General features: G+C 35.3%; 1 protein-coding gene across 1 annotated transcript in view; it reads right to left on the minus strand.

The window, feature by feature from the left end:
• The window catches only part of LOC134531164 (vacuolar protein sorting-associated protein 54), a 183988-nt gene that overhangs the window by 154403 nt on the left and 9009 nt on the right, over positions 1-20576 (minus strand). Inside the window, exons 5-8 of the mRNA XM_063366788.1 lie at positions 15053-15155; positions 10594-10778; positions 5887-6029; positions 2326-2425 (exon numbers count right to left, since the gene is read on the minus strand). Coding sequence (XP_063222858.1) covers positions 2326-2425; positions 5887-6029; positions 10594-10778; positions 15053-15155 — 531 coding nt within the window. The remainder of the gene's footprint in view (positions 1-2325; positions 2426-5886; positions 6030-10593; positions 10779-15052; positions 15156-20576) is intronic.

Raw genomic sequence — 20576 nt, forward strand, 5'->3', positions numbered from 1 at the left:
TGAAAAAAAGGATGTTAAATTTTTATATGTACGTTTGGCACATGTTGCGAAGAAATAATGCGATCTGAAAGAATGCAGTACTACTACGAAAAGTGAAATGGGTAATCGTGGATTTTTAGGTTATGGCAGTCTCTCTCGTTTTTCAGTAATATCGGCCGAAAATTAACAAGCGTATCGGAAGTCGGCAGAAATGCCGATTCAACTAAATATTGGCAAAATCGGCTTCTTCAGTACAGCTCTACATTTGATGACATGAGTAAACATATTTCAGACTTCAGGATATTGAAAAAGACTTTAATTTCCATGTAAATTTATTGTGCGTATGTTTTTTTTTTTTTGCAAGTGTAAATTGAATTAAGTAAAATACTTCCATTTTTATTTATTTTTCAACTGATTAACTTTAATGATAAGTAACTGATATATTTCTGACACTAATTTTGAGGTTGTAATATTTTTAAAAAATTCTTAGAGTGAAGTCCACATCTATTGAATGTCCGCATCTACTGAATTTTTTTGTTGGTCCCCTGAAAAACGATAGATAGAGGCTTGACTGTACTACCTAAAACTCTTAAAAACCCACCTCGAATCCTACCTCGAATCCCACCTCGGATCCTACGAATCCTTGAATCCATAGGATTCGGTATATTCGACGAATCCAAGATTCGAAAATCCCATCCCTAATATTAACCCGTTTTTCCCCACTCTGCAAACTTTTTGAGGCCATGTTGCCAGACAAGAAAAGGGTACTCAAAATAACGAAGCCAGATTTTAGGTGGGCTGTTGGTTATGTGCAGTACTCCCTGCTAAAAACCCACCATGAAAATGTTGGCCATTTTACAGTTTGATGGTTTTACTAACTAATAAAAATAATATTTCTGATATGTGGTATAAAACAAAATTAAAACAAATAGCAAAGGGGCAGGTATTTTTTGCAAAAAAAATCTGAATACCCATTACCATTAGTATCATATGTCCACACAGGGCCCTATTTCATAAAACTTATTAGTCTCATAATTAGGAGTCAGGAGTCATAGAAGTAGCTGCTAATTATAAGTTTGGTTTCATAAAACTAGTAGTGTAAAAAAGTAGCTAGTAGTGTAGGACTCCTAATAATCAGTGATAAAATGAGTTCAAAATCAAGAGTGTTTCATAAACTTCAAACACAAATATATTGCACTGATTATTAGCACTGAAATTTATCAATCTTGGCTTTATAATAAATCATTTTAAGAGTCATCAATTTTTAGAGAACAGCAGTGGTATCTGTTTGTGAAGTACAAAAATTTAACAATGAAAATGGAATCCTCAGATTCTAGTGGAAGTGAAGATGATGTAATAGTAAGACGTCCGAGACATTTTCAAGAAAGGAAAACCTAAACGTTGTTAGAGGAAACATATGAGTACAATGAACGTTTTAGGTTAACACGTGGTGTTTTTAATTATGTGCTCACAAGGATTGAACCTTTTTTATTCCATCCAACAGCACGGAACCAGGCACTTTCACCTAAGCAACCACTGCAAATAGCACTACAATGGCTTGGCAGTGGTGTGCAATACCACTGCATAGCAGACATGCACAATGTTTCTAAAAAGCTACTGTCTGTAGGTCAATTGGCTTAGTCTTTGTCGTTTGTGACTAAACCGATTGCTACTACATAATCACGAATTTCTGTCTAACATAACTTCTTCACATCTTTCGTTAAAGTGCCAGAAAATGCACCAAACAGAACATCTCTATTCTCGAAATTTTTTCATATTTCCTGTTTTTAAGTTCTCTTTTAGCCATTTTTACACAATGTTCAAAAATGTAAACATCAAATATCACCCACCAACATCAGCTGACTATTAAACTAATAAAATTAGTGAACTATTTTAGCAGTCCTTCAACTTTGTTTATGAAACACAAATTTCTACACTAATAGCTACTTTTTATTTCACTACTATTTAGGAACTAATATTATTACTGTGTTTATGAAATAGGGCCCAGCAGTTTCTTTCTTGTAAGTGGCAGCTGTCTGGTCATTCAGGATGTGTTTGCCTCTGCACTGAATTACTGTGATTAATGTGCTGACAGTAGACATGTACCCAAATTAATCTCCACCAATGAAAAAGCACACACAATGCTACAGTCTAAGCTAGACTTGAAATATTTTCTCAAAAAATTAATGGCCCTAGTTAAACACTTAGTCATTTTTTGGCGACAGTCATGGTATGTATTTGAACGGACCATGATATTACTGCACAGGTGTGCATCATGAATGACGTATCGTAGCTCTGGTGAGTTGCCTCATAACCTTCAAGGAGAAATGTGCACTGCCTACTCACTTTGTCACACACTGCATTATAGTTGCACCTCTTTCGCTCCAACAACAACACCTTCAAGGAATCTTTGATGAGAGCATTGTCGATGTGGGAAACTTTCTTTCTGTGAACAAAGTAACAGTAACAATATATTATTATACCAAACCTTCCTACAATTTTATTACAAATGTCAAAGTTATTCCATAAAGATTTATCAACATGTAATAAGTAAGGACAAGATTGCATGGTGAAATAACACCAAAATGTAAGTCCATACAATATGTAACACCAAAATGCAAGTTAATACACAGAGTATTGCAGAAATTTAAGTTAATTAAATTAATAAAATAAACTTTATTTAGGAAACTAAAATTTTTCTTCATTCAAAAATTAATCAGTTATTTATTTTAGCATATAGTTTAGAAAAATAAAAGTGGATTGTAAAAATTAATTTTATTTTATATTTCATTCATAGCTAACTGATTTCGGTATGTACTTAAAACATCCAACTTTATTATTTGTTTGCGAATAACAAATGTTTACAAATAGTTTAATTCAATAACTACAGCTTGGACAGGAATTAAACTTACAGTGATCCCCTGAAAAAGTATTAGGAATTTTTTTATCATGCTATACATAATAAATATAGGACCATCTTCATAGAAACCGGAATTTTTAAATATGAAAAGAATACGTAATACAAATTCTTCCATTTTAAAAATGAAATTGAGGTGCCTTTAGTAATAAGACCAACTGCACAATGTAGTCAATAAACAAATTCAATTGTAACTAGGGCTGTTCTGATATATCCACTTCAGATACCAATTCCCAATATCCCGATACCACCACCTATTCCCCAATACCAACACAGGTCTGTGTGAATATTTGAATTTTCAAATACCAAACAAATAGCTATTATTCGTATACAATTTTATTTTGAATACTAATACTTTGAAAAACAAATATTCAGTTGTTTATGAATACGGCTCTGCGGGATTTCCAAAGTCTGCAAAAATTTCGGAATCACCTATGATTTTCTCGTCGGGCGGAGATAAAATTTCCACAGGAATTTTGTAATGTTTAAGGGTTATTTATGTGGAGTTTTTCTGCTACCTCTGGCCACGTAAGTTTTGAAAAGACTAAAAGAGTAAAGTTGGATTTAACACAGTAATTCGGAACCACTACTAACATCCTCGTTATCAGCTAAAGTATTTTACAGAGAAGAGAGTCCGGCACGTTGTTAAAAATAGATTAGAACTGAAAGCATACTGATAAAGATACATATGTGTCCTTAAAATCAAAACACTGCGCGGTTGTTAAAGTTGACAGTTTTCAGTCAGAGGGTAGAAACATGGCACGCCAGCTCTGTGATTAGTTTCTTCAGAACGGGGTGGTGAAGAGAAAAAAATTGTATGAATCTCGTGGGAAACGTATGGTCGCATACTCACAGCAAAGACTCCTAAAACCTGACAACCTTTTTTTCTGGTCATAATACACAGTTAACGACCCACACACACACACTCTTAGCATAGTGATAGCTCAGGCAATTATCTTGTCAAGCATGGGCCAAAAAAAAAAAGGTCATATAAAGAGGGAGAAGAAAACTTGCCTCTGTTAACCAAGCACACATAAACTGGAGAGAAAATGAGAGGATCATTCTAAGCAGATACTGTGTTCCTACACTTTAGTTAAAACAAGCCAAAAAATATAATCAATAAATGTTAATGTACGTTACCTAATATAAATAATGAATTATTTTCACTTAGTGGAAAAAATTTAAAAAAAAATTTAAATTTGTTTTCAGACCTACATCATATTTAACTGTATATTAAAACTACTCACTGGACATTCTTTTTAAACCCACCCTCTCTAAGTTTCTTTACACTTACTGCAATTGCCTTATGTATTCACTTTGCACTGTTTATTACAATATTATTATTATTATTATTATTATTAGCAAAACTTATTTGGGTTACCATGAAAAGTAATTATTTAAATTTTTCTTTCACAATTTGAATATTTCATCAAAATTTTACCAATAGTAATTGTAGCTGAGTTAACCTAACCAATCTTTCACTTTAGTATTTTTTATTTAATTTCCCATTAGCCAATACACTAAATAGTTACAAAAATTCTGATATAACTAAAAATTTATAACTACAAAAATTAAGCATAATTTTTGCATATTTGTTTGTGAAGGAACTTTAACAAGGTAGCTGGTTGCGGCATACATCACGAAGCCAGCAAAGATATGCTGTTAAAAAAAATGAAGTAACAACGCAGATTGAGTCTTACAGTCAACTGAAGTCTCGTTCTGTGCACTGTAGTACATTATTAATGTAATTATTATAGTGAAGAATAATTAACTGCAGGAAAATGCCTGCGTAACTGAATTGCCTTGTTTAATTGCATGCGTGGAAATGCTACAAAAAGGTTGTGAATTGAAGTGCCTGACATGTTGTTTCCAGAAGTCAATGGAAAGGGGAAGAGGAGAGGTACAAAGTGGAGGCAGCTGAGGGGGAGAGTAGATGGATGGTTCTTTGTCCTTGCAGCAGCCGGATGTAATGCCATGATGTCAGGGCCAATTTGGCTGCTCGGTCTGCTAGCATATGTCAGCTGGGCAGCTTTTGGCGGCGTTGGACAATAGGATTATAAATTATTGTCAAATTTACTAATGAATGAATAAATAGTAAATATTTGAATAAAATTCTTCTCAAGAAAACATTTTAACCAAGACAAGTATTTAAAATTTTTTAAAAACGTGGCACACACATTTTTTTGATATAGCCAATACCTATGCCGGTAAGATACCTAGTATCGGTTGAGAGCTGAATATTACCTGATATACAATATCAGAGACTGATATTGGAACAGCCCTATTAAAATCTAAGGAGCTATCAGTCTGGATTTCCAATCTATTGTACTAACTTTGACTTGCCTCTGTGATGCTCAGGTCTGGGCCATCACTGAAAAATTATATACCCTATTTAACTGAATATAATGCTATGATTTTATAACAAAACTGTGGAAACTAAAAGGGGAGGTCGCATTATAATCGCTAACTTATATCTTGTTATTAGGAACAGTCGTTCAAGAATTACAGGTCTGTCTCTTAAATGTGTCACTTATGCCACTTTAGTATGGGGCTTTCTGACTGATGAGAGATGCAGGATTTTTTTTTTAACTGCAGCTTGGTGTTTCAAGAGAGACCATGTAAATCATTTTACTGATCAAAATGACATCAGAAAGGGTCTAGTAACTATAGAATAAATTTAACAATTTAAATAATTTTAAAGTGTTACATACTAGAATTTCAATTTTGAATCTATTAAAGTATTTTCCATAAACTCATAATCAATAAGTTTGGGCTGCATTAAATTCAGGTAAATAAAGTAGTTTTATAACATCGCAGCTGTCTCACGAGAGCTCATGAGATAAATAATCATATACATAGTCATCATCATAAAATCCACGCAGTTGGATAGATTACCTGTTTCACTAACCTAAACTTTGCTCTAACAACATTAATAGAACAAAACAATACTTCCCAAACACCCGAGACGCAGCGCGGGTATTGTGCCGCACCTGAGGGCCTTGACCACGGTGATGGTCTGAGTCAGCTCCTCCATGACGGCATCGTGCGAGGTCATGGCGTGGAAGAAGGACTGGGACTTCTGGGCCACCTGGTGCGCGATCTGCACCTCCACCGTGTCCAGGTAGTGGGTCAGCTGGGGAGCACACACCATCACCACCACATGTTAGTACCATTCCCACTCACACTGTCACAGACACACACAAAAGTATTAAATAAATGTTTTATACAAACATAACCAAGTAACGAAAGTAGTGAACCATTAGTACTACATATCTATATACGGGTATATCCACAATTCTATAATCACTTTTTAACTTCAAAGTTTTTTTGGCTGTACTTTAATAATATGGTGGTAAAGTAAATTTTTTTTTGAAAGTGTTATAAAGTTTTTCAAACAGGTAAGATAAATACTTAACACTATATTTGTGTACAAACTACAGCATAAATATGTTTACGTTTTCCGTACCGAAAATTTTCTCACTAAAAATATCTACTGGTCCTCGCCACATCCAGGCGGCCAGTCAGCCCGGCCCCTGCCGGTGGTTCGCTGGCAAGCTTAAAAAAACTCATTGCAATTAAGAGTACTTCTCGGTAGAATACAAGCAAATATAGTCGATGCTCTCTAGTTACGCATTTTTTGGTTGTGCCCATTCTGTAATCCAGCACCGATTGGGCCACTCGCATTCAGATTTCTTTTTTAAGGGGCATGGTTCGAGTGTTTGTCAATCTCGAATGACTCTGGTAACACAAGAAAGCAAGCGCATAACTTCATGGCACAATAGGCTCTGTGTTATAAACTTGCTAACAGACAGAGATGACCTGGTTTCCGGCAGTCTCATGCCACAGTTAGGCTATGCTTGAGCTACAGATAACGCATGAGGTATGTTCAAATGCACTGAAGCACACAAGAAGTTGGTTGGGCTAAGCTCTGTCAAAGCTTATTTCTAACATCTAAGGGGGTCTTCAGTTGTTCTTTTGCAGTATTGTTTCTTTCTAAGAGTCCAATTACAGAAACATATTTTTATTTTAGTAAAGTATTTTTCAAGTTTATTGTAAACCATGGAAAAAAAAAACTATGTGCGCACATTGCAAAAATTTACGAATTACTCAAGTGACGGAAATGAGACATTTTTGAGGTGAAACTTAAATAACCCTATATAAGGAAAAAATATTTGCTGAAGACATGCTAACAAATTTATTTTATGTTTAAACAGTAAAACTTCTTATTTTCTGCAATTAGCCTGAGACTGGACTTCGTGCTGGTCACTCGCTAAAAGCCAGGCGCAGTTCCTTGTTTATGCTTGAGATTTGGTCACAATTAAAACTTTCATATTTGCCCTGGTATGGTACATGGCCTTAGTAGTATACAGGCCTGCCCGATTCGCGGATATATTTTTTACTGTTCTGCACACATACGTCACGTCCGAGATACTGCAAGGGATAGTGAAGTTAATCTAGCATGGGTTTTAATTGTCGTCTGATAATATGAAATGATAAAATGATTGTGTGTAATATGGTTGCCGAAATGACAGTAAATGAACAAAATTGAATTAACACTCTACACTTTATTTTAAAAATATAACTCGGCATGATTAAATGTATTAGTGAAAAAGACCATTTTTAACAATAGTTAATCACAAAGTAAAGAAGGTAGGTTTAATGAAATGTAAAATTATGTTTTTTATAGCAACAGATCTTGAAAAAATACATTTATTTGTGTGGGCCTCAGCTTAAACAGTTGAGCAAATATTTCTTAAAATAAAAAACTTTTTTTTTAAAATTGGTTCTCTTAACTTGATTCTTGTTATGAATGTAGGGTACAGATACACATTCACTGTTAGTATTGATGTTTATGTTTCAATTAGCCAACAAATGTATCTTATAATGCTTGTATTATTTGATGAAATTACATCAACTTCGAAAAACTTATAAATATGTCCCTAAAATATTGATTGGAAATGGAAAACAAAATTTTTCAGTTAATTAAATTATAAGTTTCTGTAATGTTCTGTTAATAGTACCCTCTTTTATCGCATAATCGTCGCACTCGCGTAATCGTCACACCCATATTTTAGGTCGTCAAAGTTGGGATAAAAAAAACTTTTTTTTTCCGTAAACTCGCATGATGTTTTTGTTTCCACTAGTAGATGCAGAGCGCTTTGTGTAGGTATCTTTTCTGTATAAAACGATGTATTTTAAAGTAGAAATCTAATATTTATTCGCTCATTACCACTTATTTAATTAACGGAAAAATACGTAGTTGTCTGACGTGTAACAAAAACCCCCACAAATGATGACAGCACAACAAATATTGAACAATATTTGTTGTGCTGTCATCATTTGTGGGGGTTTTTTCGTTTCTCTTTTTCTGTGTTTTGTTTTTTTGGAAAACTTATTGTGTTTGTTTCGTCTTTTTGTTTTGCTGTGTTTTTTTTTCTCGTTTCAACTGTTGTGTTGAATTTTGTTGGGTTCGGAATTTTTGTGCTGTCATCATTTGTGGGTTTTTTTTCGTTTTGTTAGTCCATTTTTCTTTGTTTTTTCCTTGTTTGTTGACCATATTCCTGTTGTGGAATATTGTGTGGCGTTAAATCCTGACAACAGCAATTTTTTGCTTAATTTGTGTTTTTGTCATTTGTGATTTTTGTAGTTTTCTTCTGCAGACATATATGTGCTAAGCAATGGCGTATGTCCAAAAGCCTACATCAAGTCATGCACTCCCATTGCACAAATCTTTCAAAGATAATATTGTCCAAAAAATATTTGTGTTCACCACCTGCGACAGTGTTCTCTGAACGTTTATTCAGCACTGCAGGAAACATATGTGACCAAAAACGGAATCGTCTTGATCCAGACCGTATAAAAATCCTTGTTTTTTTAAATAAAAATTTAAAGGGTTAAATAATTCTGTTTAATGTTTAATTTTTCCTCTTAACTTATAAATTATTTTATAATTAACACTTCAAATCTGGATTCGGATTCGAGGGGTGGATTCGAAGTACAGTTTGAGATTCGGATTCAAGATTCGGATTCGGGAAAAATGGGATTTGACCCATCACTATATTATATACATTATGAATAGAGATCTCATAAAAAAATTAACAAAACTTCTCATTTTAACAATGAAATGGACCTAAAAATATAACCAAGATCTGACGTCTCTGCTGTGGTCGCTCTTGGGCAGCTATAATGCATCTCACCTTAGTTTGCAATGTGCATTTGAATAGGGATTTACCGTAATCGCTCGCGTAATGTCCGCAGTAATTTGACCACATTTTTGGCCAAAAAAATGGGGTTAGGACATTATGCGAGGAAAATACAAAAATACAAAATTTTGTGTTCCATTCAAGTCGTGCGTCTTTGTTCTAATGAGGAAGGGCGGGGGAGGCAGCGACGCGGCAAGAGGAAGAGAGAGGCAACGACTCCGCAGGGGGGACAGGCAGCGCTGTGGCATGATGGGAGAGAGGCAGAGGCGTGGCTTAACCTCCCTCCTGCAAGTTAGCCAGCCAACCAGACAAAGGAGTGTTAGAATCCTTGACCCACTTCCCTTCCTCCTTCACTTCCCCTCTTCTTCACCAACACTCCACATCAACACAGCGGCACGAGACCAGCTTTCTTTATCTTTATGTCGTTTGAGATAGGACTAACTGCTTACGTCTGGCATGCCTCACGACGGTCCTACTGAGAACGGACACTTACAAAATCACCTCCCGCCGCACACAATACATGGCTTGTTGTTTGATGCATGCCAAGCTGCCCTGCCCTCAGATAAACCCAGAAAAACATGTTTTTAAATTTTTCTCAAAAATGTTTACAAAACAAGGAGGGGGGCTTATACGCGGGCGGGGCCTTTGACCGTGCTTTGTTCAATTCAACGAATTTCCCCACCCTTTCAGAACAGGAGAGAAAGGACAGCTCAAGGTCACGGCTTTGTTTACAGAGCCGTCAACTTTCCATTCGTACTGCGTCCTTTAGGGGTGGCCAAAGTTGTGTTGCCCGCCGTAGACGACTGGTGCGGACATTATGCGAATTTTTAATTTTTTCTTTTAAGGATATATAAATAAAGAGTGCGGACATTATGCGAGGGCGGACATTACGCGAGTGAATACGGTACTCTATCGTTTCAATGCACAATTTCTGCTATTATGGCTGCCTTGTTTCAGCGTGCTCTATTGCCAGATATATACTACAGAGCACATCAGTTTTCAAGACAACATTGTAATGTTGTTTTTTTACAAATGAATATGAAACTTTGTATTTGTAAAGTAAAATTTGGAAAAATTTCTGAAAACACTTTTCCTGTTATAGGTATTTCATCCAGAGGACATTTTGATAATATTAAATTTTCATTTCAAAGAAGTCGTAATTGAGTGATGCCATCTTGGCTTCACCTGTTATTTTGTCAACAATTATTATATATTATTTAACATTAACATTTTATTTATAGCATCCCTTGTTATAAGAATGACATTTTCCTACAAATAGTTTCTACAATTAGTTTCCTACTAATTTATCGTCTTAGAAAAATCAAAACATTGTAAAATTAAGAAAAAAAATTAAAAATAAATATTTAAACGTATTGTAATCAAAGATGGTGTACAAGATAAGACCAGCTTGGTAGACTCAGTCTGGCAATGCGACCTGAGTGTGTCCACTGGGAACATGGAGGAACACACTGGAGCACGGAGGCTGGGGCCCACCTTCTCCTGGACCAGTTTGCCGGAGTTCTGGGAGCTGCTGGCCCTGTCGCCCGGCGTGGCTGTGGTCGAGGTCGCAGCCTCCTTCCAAAATGGGAACACTTCGTTGAAAGTGTCCAAGCTTGACAGGTCCAGCGATGGCTGGAGGAATATCTTTGGGATGCTGTCCACATCAAAATGTGACTTCTCTGTATGAAAATGGACAATGGTTACATGCACAGGTAAAAGAATGAGCTGCATTTTAAAGACACCACCCAAGTTTTTACTAAACGCTTGTTCTTTTCTACATGAGAAGCTTACCAGAACCAACTCAGTTGAGTTTACCGTAACTGAAGTAACAATAGTTTGACAAGGCTATCTCCATTAGGGTACTCAAATACTTTAATCAATCATACACCATTCTGACTCCTGGGATTTCACATTGTTATAAGGCTTGTGCAAAGCTTGACTTAGCAAATTGAATCGAAGATTGTTTTGATATTTGATTTGGTTTTGCCAGAAAATTTGCAATTCATTTCATTTGAGGCTTCGAACGTGATGCGAAGCTTCGAGTGCGTTGCGAAGCTTAAACAAACAAACACAGTCATACGAGGAAGTGCTCTCTATGAGTTGCGATACAGCAATAGTTTTTCCTGCAAGCCATCAATCATGCTGCGAATGCGAATGCGAATACGAATAATCAATCTATCTATAAATGGCGAAGTAAATAAATTTTAGTGAATAATGAACATCGGCAATCTCCAGTTGCAACCACAGCCATAGTTGCTACATTGATTTCAGTTGTGAGGTTATGACAACAAAGAGTAAACATACACTTACCACTTAAAATGGCTAAAAAAAAGCCCTAGTTCTGATGAATCGTCAGCGCTATTTTTAAAGCGTAAAAAATCAAGTCTTATTTGGGATTATTTCATCGAATGGGACAGTACGGCGGCAACATGTAACGAATGCAATAAAATCTTTTCTACACCACGAGGTGAGTTTATTCATATTACCCCATGGCAAAATAAACTGTATAAAGAAAAATACACCACCTACAAGCACATTGCTGCTTTTTGTTATTCATGGAAGAACCTGGTTAGCTATACAAAATATGTAAAATGGTGGGAATGGCTAGGTTAGCTTAGCTACATTTAAAATCATGTAAATTCGTATTGTTAGTTAGGTTAGGTTTGTGGCATTTAAAATATATTTTTGGACAATGAAGGAATATTATCTCAAAGATAACTTATTTAATACTTTTTTTTGTTTGCACCACTGTCAGAAATAATTGCCTGGGTTAAGTGAGCTACATTGAAAATACTGTAATTTGGTGTAAAGTGTGAATGGTTGGTTGGGTTAATTTAAGTACGCGCCATTTAAAATACTTAAAACCATTTTTCAGGACAAGTAGTACTCAAAAACACCATTTTCAGAACAGTAAGTTTTCCAGAGCGCATGTAATCTAAAAAACTTACCTTAAACGTCTGAAATTGTTTAATTATTTTCTTAGATACTACTACAACATTGAAAAACCATTTGAAAAACAAACACAAGAAGCTGTATGACAAGTTGCAGGACTGCAAAAATGCCACTACATCTCAAATTTCAAAAAACCGTGACAACCAAAAATTTCAGATATTTTAAAAAACACAAGAAAATCAATCAGGTGACCCTGCTGAACAAAGCATCACTAGACAAACTGCAAAAATGACAGCTTCTGAGTTGCTGCCTTATGGTTTTGTTGAAGGCAAATGATTGAGGGAGTTACTTGGCAAACATGTATGCCCACTTAGTGCCCTCCGGTACAACATTCTCAGAACCAGCTTTGTACAATGAAACCAAAGAAACGCTCAAATCCCATTTGTGAATGATTTACCTAGAATAGCAGCACTGTCTCTGACATCAGATGGATGGACATCTATATCTACTGACAGTTATGTCAGCCTGACTTGTATATACCTGCAACCAGTTTCACCTACGTTTCATTTGCTTTGCACACTGTTGTGTTGCAAGAGTCTAACACAAGTGTTAACATCAGCACTACAATCAAGTCTTTTTTGTCAGAGTGGGGAATACGTACTGAAACATCTACTGTTCCCATATTTTACATTACAGACACTGCAGCTGATTTCAAGCTGGCTTTATCTTCGCTGTTTAATGAACATTCACGATACTGCTTTGCCCACACCTTCCAAATAGCCATTTAAGACAGTAAAAAGGATTTTCCTGGTGTAGAGGCATTGTTGCCCACTACAGAAGAAGTAGTTTGGCTAGAAAACAACTACACAAACTACAGGCACAACTAAATATGCCTCATCTTGAGGTAATACAAAATGTAGAAACGCGTTGGAGATCCAAATTTCTTATGTTAAAGCGGCTATTACAAATAAAAGCTGCCTTGGTTGCAGAACATGTCAATAGTGGTAGTACAGAAATATTATCATCAGAAGGGAAACAAGCAAAACGTGGAGGTGCTGCAACCATTAGCTGAAGCAACAGAAGAGATGAGCGGCGAAAGATATCTCACCACATCAATGATAATATCTACTCTTCACTGTCTGACATCCAACTTAGAGAGCCAGTACAACAGCAGAAAGATGGCATTTTGTTTGCCAAAGCATTGAGTTAAAAACTTGAAGTGAAGATTTCCACATTACAAGGAGCAAGTCAGTTGCACTGCAATGATAGTAGACCCTAGACATAAAGGGAGCAATGATGTTGGATGTTGAGGCAGAAAGTATTCTCAGTTCTGAATTTAAAATTTTACCAAAAGAACTGAATGAAAAAGTGATTGTAAAACATAGTGAAGAAAAATCTCTTTTGTAGGCTGCACTTGACTCATTGACCAACCAACCAGCCACAAACCAGAAAAAAAGATAAAATAAGAAGCTATCTCAGTGAACCATATCTCCCAAGAAGTGACAATACACTGGACTGGTAGAAAAATCAAGGAAGTAAAAAATTTCCAAACTTGTCTGTTGTTCCTGCAAAATATTTTGGAATTCCTGCAACTCAAGTTAAGTTCTGAGCGACTGTTTACAGTGGCAGGTGGTGATGTTACCAGTAGAAGGAATGTCTTCTCCCTGTACATGTTGAACATGGTGTTTTTGAAGGCTAATTTAAAATTACTTTTGAAATGTTTAACTATAGTACCACATATTTAGATAAATCATTTTTTTTATAACAAATGAACTAAACCTTTATGTTAACTATATTGTTCTGAAATGTTTCTGTTGGGGCCTGTTGATTAAATTTGATAATTTATAAGTTTTAGGTTGGATACTTCAAATTTGTACAGATATTGTGGTTTCTATTTTAAATATTGTGGGATTTTATTAACACCTGAAAGACACTAGTAAGAACCCTCATAAAAAAATAAAAATATATAATATAAAATAGGAAGTGGAGTTTTAATGTAATGAAAATTTTTTGTATATATGTATGTAACTATATTATGTAAAGCTCATTTGATGTTGTTGCCAAAATAACTCATTGTTTTTTTTGCTGCAGTTTTACTGTAACTACATAAAAAAATTTTATGCTTTATTCATTGTAATTTATAAAAATTAAGTTTAAGTTTATTATTTTGCTACCATTTTTTACTTGTTATTGTTAAAGATATAATACATATAATTCTTTAAACTTACTCTTACCATTACCTTACTATTACCAATTAATATTTTATTTTATTATACTTCCATTTCAGTATTTTACAATATAAGTGTAATATTTATTGCCTTGTTAAAAAATATATTCACAATTATATTCGGCTTCACGAATATTTCTAGTATTCAATCTGATATTCACTTTGCATCCAAAAAACACTGTTCACACAGGCCCTAATAGTTATCATAAAATTTGCCCTATAAATCCTTGTTAACATACAAACACTACAGTATGGAGTATGGAGTTATAATTATAACTAGTTACTACGAACTAAATTATTAGGAATCGATTACTCACAAACTATAAATATTGCTCATGTTATGTATACCTCACAGAAATATTTTTAAGCTATAACTGCTGGTGAGATTCTCATATACGATCAGCCCCAAAAATACATAGCTTTCCAAGGGTTTACCTCCAAACCTTATGCAGTAAAGCTGATACTCTGACCATAATCATGGGATTAATCAGTTTTAAAGAAAATTTTTCTTAGTAATCTAATTCTTCCCAGTGCAAAAATATTTTTTTTTGTAGGAGACATATGTATGAAGTACACTATAATCAGTAACTAACATTAAAAAGTATTATTTAACTGCATATTTAAACTTATTTCAGAGTACACATTGAGCTCTAAAGGCATATAGTATATTACCGATATGTTATGAAATTATAAACCCTAACAGTGTAAATAACAATAATTTACAAATTTTTGTTTGAATTGGAGAAAAACATGGTACAAATTCTCATTCTCAATTTATTTGTTTTTAGACTGCAATTAAAGAAGAAAAAATCACATACAAATAAGTAAACCTACCAAAATACTTTGCTGCCTTCAGATTTGGGAAAATCTGCATTAAGTTGGCACTTGAACTCTTTTTGGGTGATGATTTGTTCATTAGTGTGTGTCTCCGATAACGCTGCAAACAAGTAAACAATTACATAGAGATAAATAATTCATAAAGTTATTTTGCATGCATGCTCAAGACCCTCTGGGAAAAACATACACATTTAGACACAAAAATATTTTTTGAAATTAAAGACTAGAAGATATTTTATCCACAATAATGCAAGGAAGCAGCAGGGCCAGGTAATCGAGAACCCTAATCAGTTGAGTATTAAGAGATGTTAATTCCAGTCTGTCTTCCTCTGCATGAATTGTCAACAGATAACAACACATTCCAGCAGACAATGGCCTAGACCATCCCATGGCTCAATGTGCTTATCTTGATTACAACAAAGAAGTAGATAAAAAAATAGCTTCTAAACAGAACATTTTTTTTCCCCTGAAAGCATTGGAACTTTGACGGTATCATTATGTGTATGGGAACTAGAGTTGTGTACTTAGGCAAGAGCTTTGGCCAAATTACTTAACAAATTTTGTAATACAGGAACCAATTGTAGTATTACAGACCCTCTGACTAACTGTTCAGATGAAGCAAAATATTTTTTTAATACAGCAATATTCCTACTTTTGTTAAGTAAATTCATAAAAAGAAAATAGATTTTTTTTTAGACATCTCATTCGAGGGTACTTGTTTTTATTATGAATTTTGAGTTATTGCATGGTAAAAATGCTCTAAGTTTTAAGTTTAGTCAGATAAATTCACATGTTTTGATTAAGTTTCTAAATTCTAAAGTACTGTGTTTCTGGTTTTCTACACTTCAAGTGTCCAGGCCAGCTCAACAGTGTGTGTTAATATTTTGTTATTCCTAAGAATTATTAGGAAAATCCTGCACATAGGTGGGTGACCGTGCTGATGTGGAATCATGTAAAGGAGAATGTTTGCTGAACAGTATTTTGGCAGCCAATCAGGATGAACCATGCCAAGGTGTGATTTATCGCTCCAAAAACTCATAGTATAACAGTGGTTATATTTGCTAACCTAAGGGAGCTGACCTGGTAAGTGAAGAATCTCGTGTAGTCACATTTATAAGGTACCTAATATTTGTTGCGATTGGTTGGTTGGCCCCAGTGTTGCCTCCTCATTATTCACCTTTGTACAAGAATGTAGCTACATTGTTCAACCAGTTACTGCTCAACTGTCATCCAGTTCGGTAGCATTGTCTGCAACTCGGATTGTGATTTTGTTGGAACTTTGAGACGGATGACGTAATGCCTGCTGGTTGGGATGAGGAAGAAGTTTAACTTTTTTTTAAAATATTGGTTGCAGTATTTATAAGTTTGACTGCAGGCATCGGCATTGGCCCAGGGCAACAGTGATCGCTCCCTCAGACATGTAGTCTCGGTCCAAATAGTTCTTTAGTTAAAAAGTGTCAACAAAGGGACTTTATTGATTCTTTTTTTTTTCGTAATCAAGAAATGAAGTAAGTGGGTATGCAGAATCATCTGGAACTGTACTTGGCATGTAAGATTTTGACTAACAAATGTTGACAAAGAATAACAAAAATAAAAAAATAAAATTTTTATTTTTATCAACTTAAGAAACTTTTATTAAAATAATAGGTGATTTAAACTTTTTTTGCAAATAACTAACCAGAAAAAGTCTTCATTTGTCACTAACAGTAATTAAAATTTTCAAAAGAGTAAGAAATCGTTACTATTCTAGGTCGCCTGGCCAGGCCAACCTGGAGCGTAACACAGTTAAAATAAAGCTGCTTAGAGATGTGACGCCTAATTTCATTAAATATTACCATTTATTATCATTAACAACCATATCTAAGGTAAATTTATTAATAAGCCAGACGGTACAACCTTTAACTTGTTAATGTCCTGGATTTAAGTTGGACATGGCTTACTCAAGAGTCCTTAGGTTGGTGACATGTTATGTTTTAATAATAGTAATAAATAATATTTTTATTTTTCAATGTCCAGTTTTTTTTCTAGCTCAGGGAGAAAATTTTGAAACTACTTACTCAACCTCTGGGTGTGAGACGATTTATATTGTGATTATTATTGATAAAAAAATATTAATAACTTCAATTCATTTGCGTCAAGAATGCGTATGCTATTACATTATAGTATATAAATTTAACTCTCATTCTAATGAAAAACAAATCATATCTGTACACTTACTTAAAATCCATCCAATCGTCATATATTGATCAAGCATTATTCACAAAAACAAATTAAATATACATGTCCTTCCAAAAACCTTTCCTTCTTTTTTAAACCATTATAGTCTCTCTTTTCCATAGAGGTACTTAGCTTATAACACAGCAACAACGATCAAAAAAAAAATTAAATGCTGAGAGAAATAATACAAAGATAAAATAAATAAATGAAGTAATCACAAACTGCACAGATATGCAGTAACGACTGTGATGGTGACGTCACAGACTGCCGCTTCTTTGAAAGGAAATGAAAACATACATAACACTTGTACATTCTGGAGATTATTGTTCTGTTTTCAGTTTTCATTCAAACTCCTGGTCAATGTTGGCACTGCCTATTTTTAACTCTATTGCTAAATAACAACAAAAAAAAACCTTCATTCTGCGCACGAGCGCCACTTTTAGCACATAACACAGCACAGTTGATGAGTTGATTTAGAACAGCGCACACTTGCGCTTTTCCGTTGTAGAATTTTAACTCGTGGAACCTTGATAGCTGATTAAAGCTGCTTCCACTGCAACGTTCTTGTAGAAGTGACAGGAACACAGGCACCTTGGTAAGTAGATTTACCGAGAGTGCTGAGGCGAGAGATGTGATGGGGTTCGGGCCTGCACTCAACAATAGGCGGGGGTGCGCAGGACCCACTGCAACGACGACCGTCACACGGACAACATCACGGCCTCTGACGATCCATGACGGTGCCGACCTCGTGAGGATCCCGAAAACCAGCCGCTCCACCTCCTGAACCAGCAGACTGGTCTGCCGCTACTACAGCCCAGGTCGTGTCAACGCCCTGCCATGACTGCAGTTGGATGTGGTTCCACCAAGTCGTGTCGCAATGCAGGATTCGCCGGATAATTTCCACTCTTACACACCACACCATCCGTCGTCTTCTCACTATCGCATCACTTAATAAGTCCCAGCTTTCATTCACTACCTTCGTCGCACACCTAACATAGTGTGTCCAAACCGCAATTAGCCATGCCAATTACACTCTTGATGGTGTAACTTTCTGCTTACATTTAACCTTCGGTACTTCAAGTTGGTCGTACAGTCTGGCTTATACCCTCTAACTTAATAATACTCACTTAAGACTATAAAAATTTGATACTATACTTGCATTACCGATAAATCATAACACTAATATATACCTTAAAATTCACATTAATAATGCGTGAGGATATTTAAAGTATAAAATTACATTTACAGAAAGGTTACTCGTATTTGTTTGTTTAGTACAATGCCAAAATGTGGCTTTCTGCCTTGCTTATCTCCAAACAACTTAAATCAATTACATTAATTGGAAAATCATAATTAAATTCACCTCATCTTACAAATTATTATTTACAATAGCAATTAAAATGTTTTTCATAACAGGCTGGTACGAGATAAAATTAAAAAAAATATATAAACACACATTTTAGTGAACGGCTCACAGCCTGCGACTACATATCTTCCGTGAGTGTGCTTTTACACGTACGTTTTTGCGGTCTTCAGTAATAACAATACCTATTCTTACCGCTATTTCAATGTATCTTAAATGCTGTTAAAACATATGGAATCTCATTTATTTCAACCGTATAATCATTTTGCTACAGCAAATTATGACTGTTTTTACCATCTGTTGAGACTCTGCTTCGCATCTCACCAGTGTTATAGTTTCTTAATCTTGTCGATAAAGTTTACCAAATAAAATAGTGAATAAATTCCTCTCTGATATTTATTTTCAGTGGTGAAAAATTAGAACCTATTCTACTAATTTTTTTTTTTCATAATCTATCTTTGAATATAGTGTTACACACGAAAAGAAAGTGTGCTTTCCTAGTTTGCAGTCCTATGAGGACGCCATCCTAATAGCTTTCACAATCCTACTGAAAATTAAGAAGAAAAATAATGGCGTTGTGAAGTGTAACTAAAATTTAAAATTACATGTTATCTTTTAATTTTTTTTTTCATTGTCAAAGAATAATGTATGGAATTTCTAAACATGGAAAGTTTACGCACTAAGTAAAATCTAATGTTACTGACGTACGCATGTCGGCTTGTAGTTGTATCTTACTAATCTTGAATGCAGTGTTGTGTTTTCACATCCATTCATGACGTGGTACATCTTGACAGAATATAGGCATTCCTAATTTTTCATTGCAGGCATGCTGGCTAATTTATTGTTTTCGTACACAATACAGCTGTTTTAAAGGTTATTTATATAACAAAAATCTTGCCAAAATTAAACAACAGTTTTCGTGTACATATATTGACTTCGTTGTTACCGAATAGTTTCATGTTGTAGGTGCTGCCGTGTTATGTCTAAACCCCTTGGGTTGACATTCAAAACGCAGTAATAGCATCGCGGCTATATAAACATGTATAGGTACTCTGACCTTCGACGAACTGCGCACAAATTCCTGACGTAGATGACGATGCATTCTTACGCCGGACATCGACGGGGCTCGGCCTCGTCGAAACAAACACTGACAGTCACCTCTTCACGCGACTCCTCGGTGATTACAAACAAGGCAATAACAGTTCCCACGATACGGCTGAATAATATGTCTGAACTCGAGACTATCGTTTCGATACAATTTAATTCCACCAGCTGTATATTGCATTTTCTTCACAATAAACTTTCGCATATCAGCGTGCCGAAACTTAGTTGTTTATAATAATAGGTGCCTTATACTCTCTTAACTGCCTACGACACGTTTCGTAACAGGATCTGCAAGTGTGCATCAAATTTCGTTGTTAACCTCAGTAATAACAAAAGGACCTGTAAATAATAAAAATAATTTTCGTGTTACAAATTCCCATTTACGGCTTATTACAGATGTTTTCCTTAGAACCCATTCTCCGACTTTAAATCCTTTTCTTTTGGACGCAGTCCTCTTCCTCTGTCTTGCCGCAGCTTCGGATGATAATTTCTGTTGTACGAATTGCTGAACCTCCTCTTTAGTAGGTAAATCATCTTCATTCTGTGTTCGTTGCGTATTTCGGTAGGTAACCGGGGTTAATTCCTAATTGTTGCGGAAGTAGCTGCAGTTGTAGGTACCCAGACACCGCCGTTGGCTGTGTTGTGTACTGTCGGCTGGAAGCTGGCCGCAATCGGGTTAATTGGCTCATTTCTAGCGAAGTAACTGAGCTGCTGCTGTTGCTGCAGTGGTGTGGTGAACGGTGGAGGGAATGAAGTGGAAGGTGGTTTATTGACAGAGTTGTTTTCCGCTGAGTGCGTACTGCGCTGTCGGTCTTGCTCAGTAGGGGACTGACTTGG

The sequence above is a fragment of the Bacillus rossius genome, chromosome 3 (genome assembly GCF_032445375.1).
Source record: "Bacillus rossius redtenbacheri isolate Brsri chromosome 3, Brsri_v3, whole genome shotgun sequence".
Classification (NCBI taxonomy): domain Eukaryota; kingdom Metazoa; phylum Arthropoda; class Insecta; order Phasmatodea; family Bacillidae; genus Bacillus; species Bacillus rossius.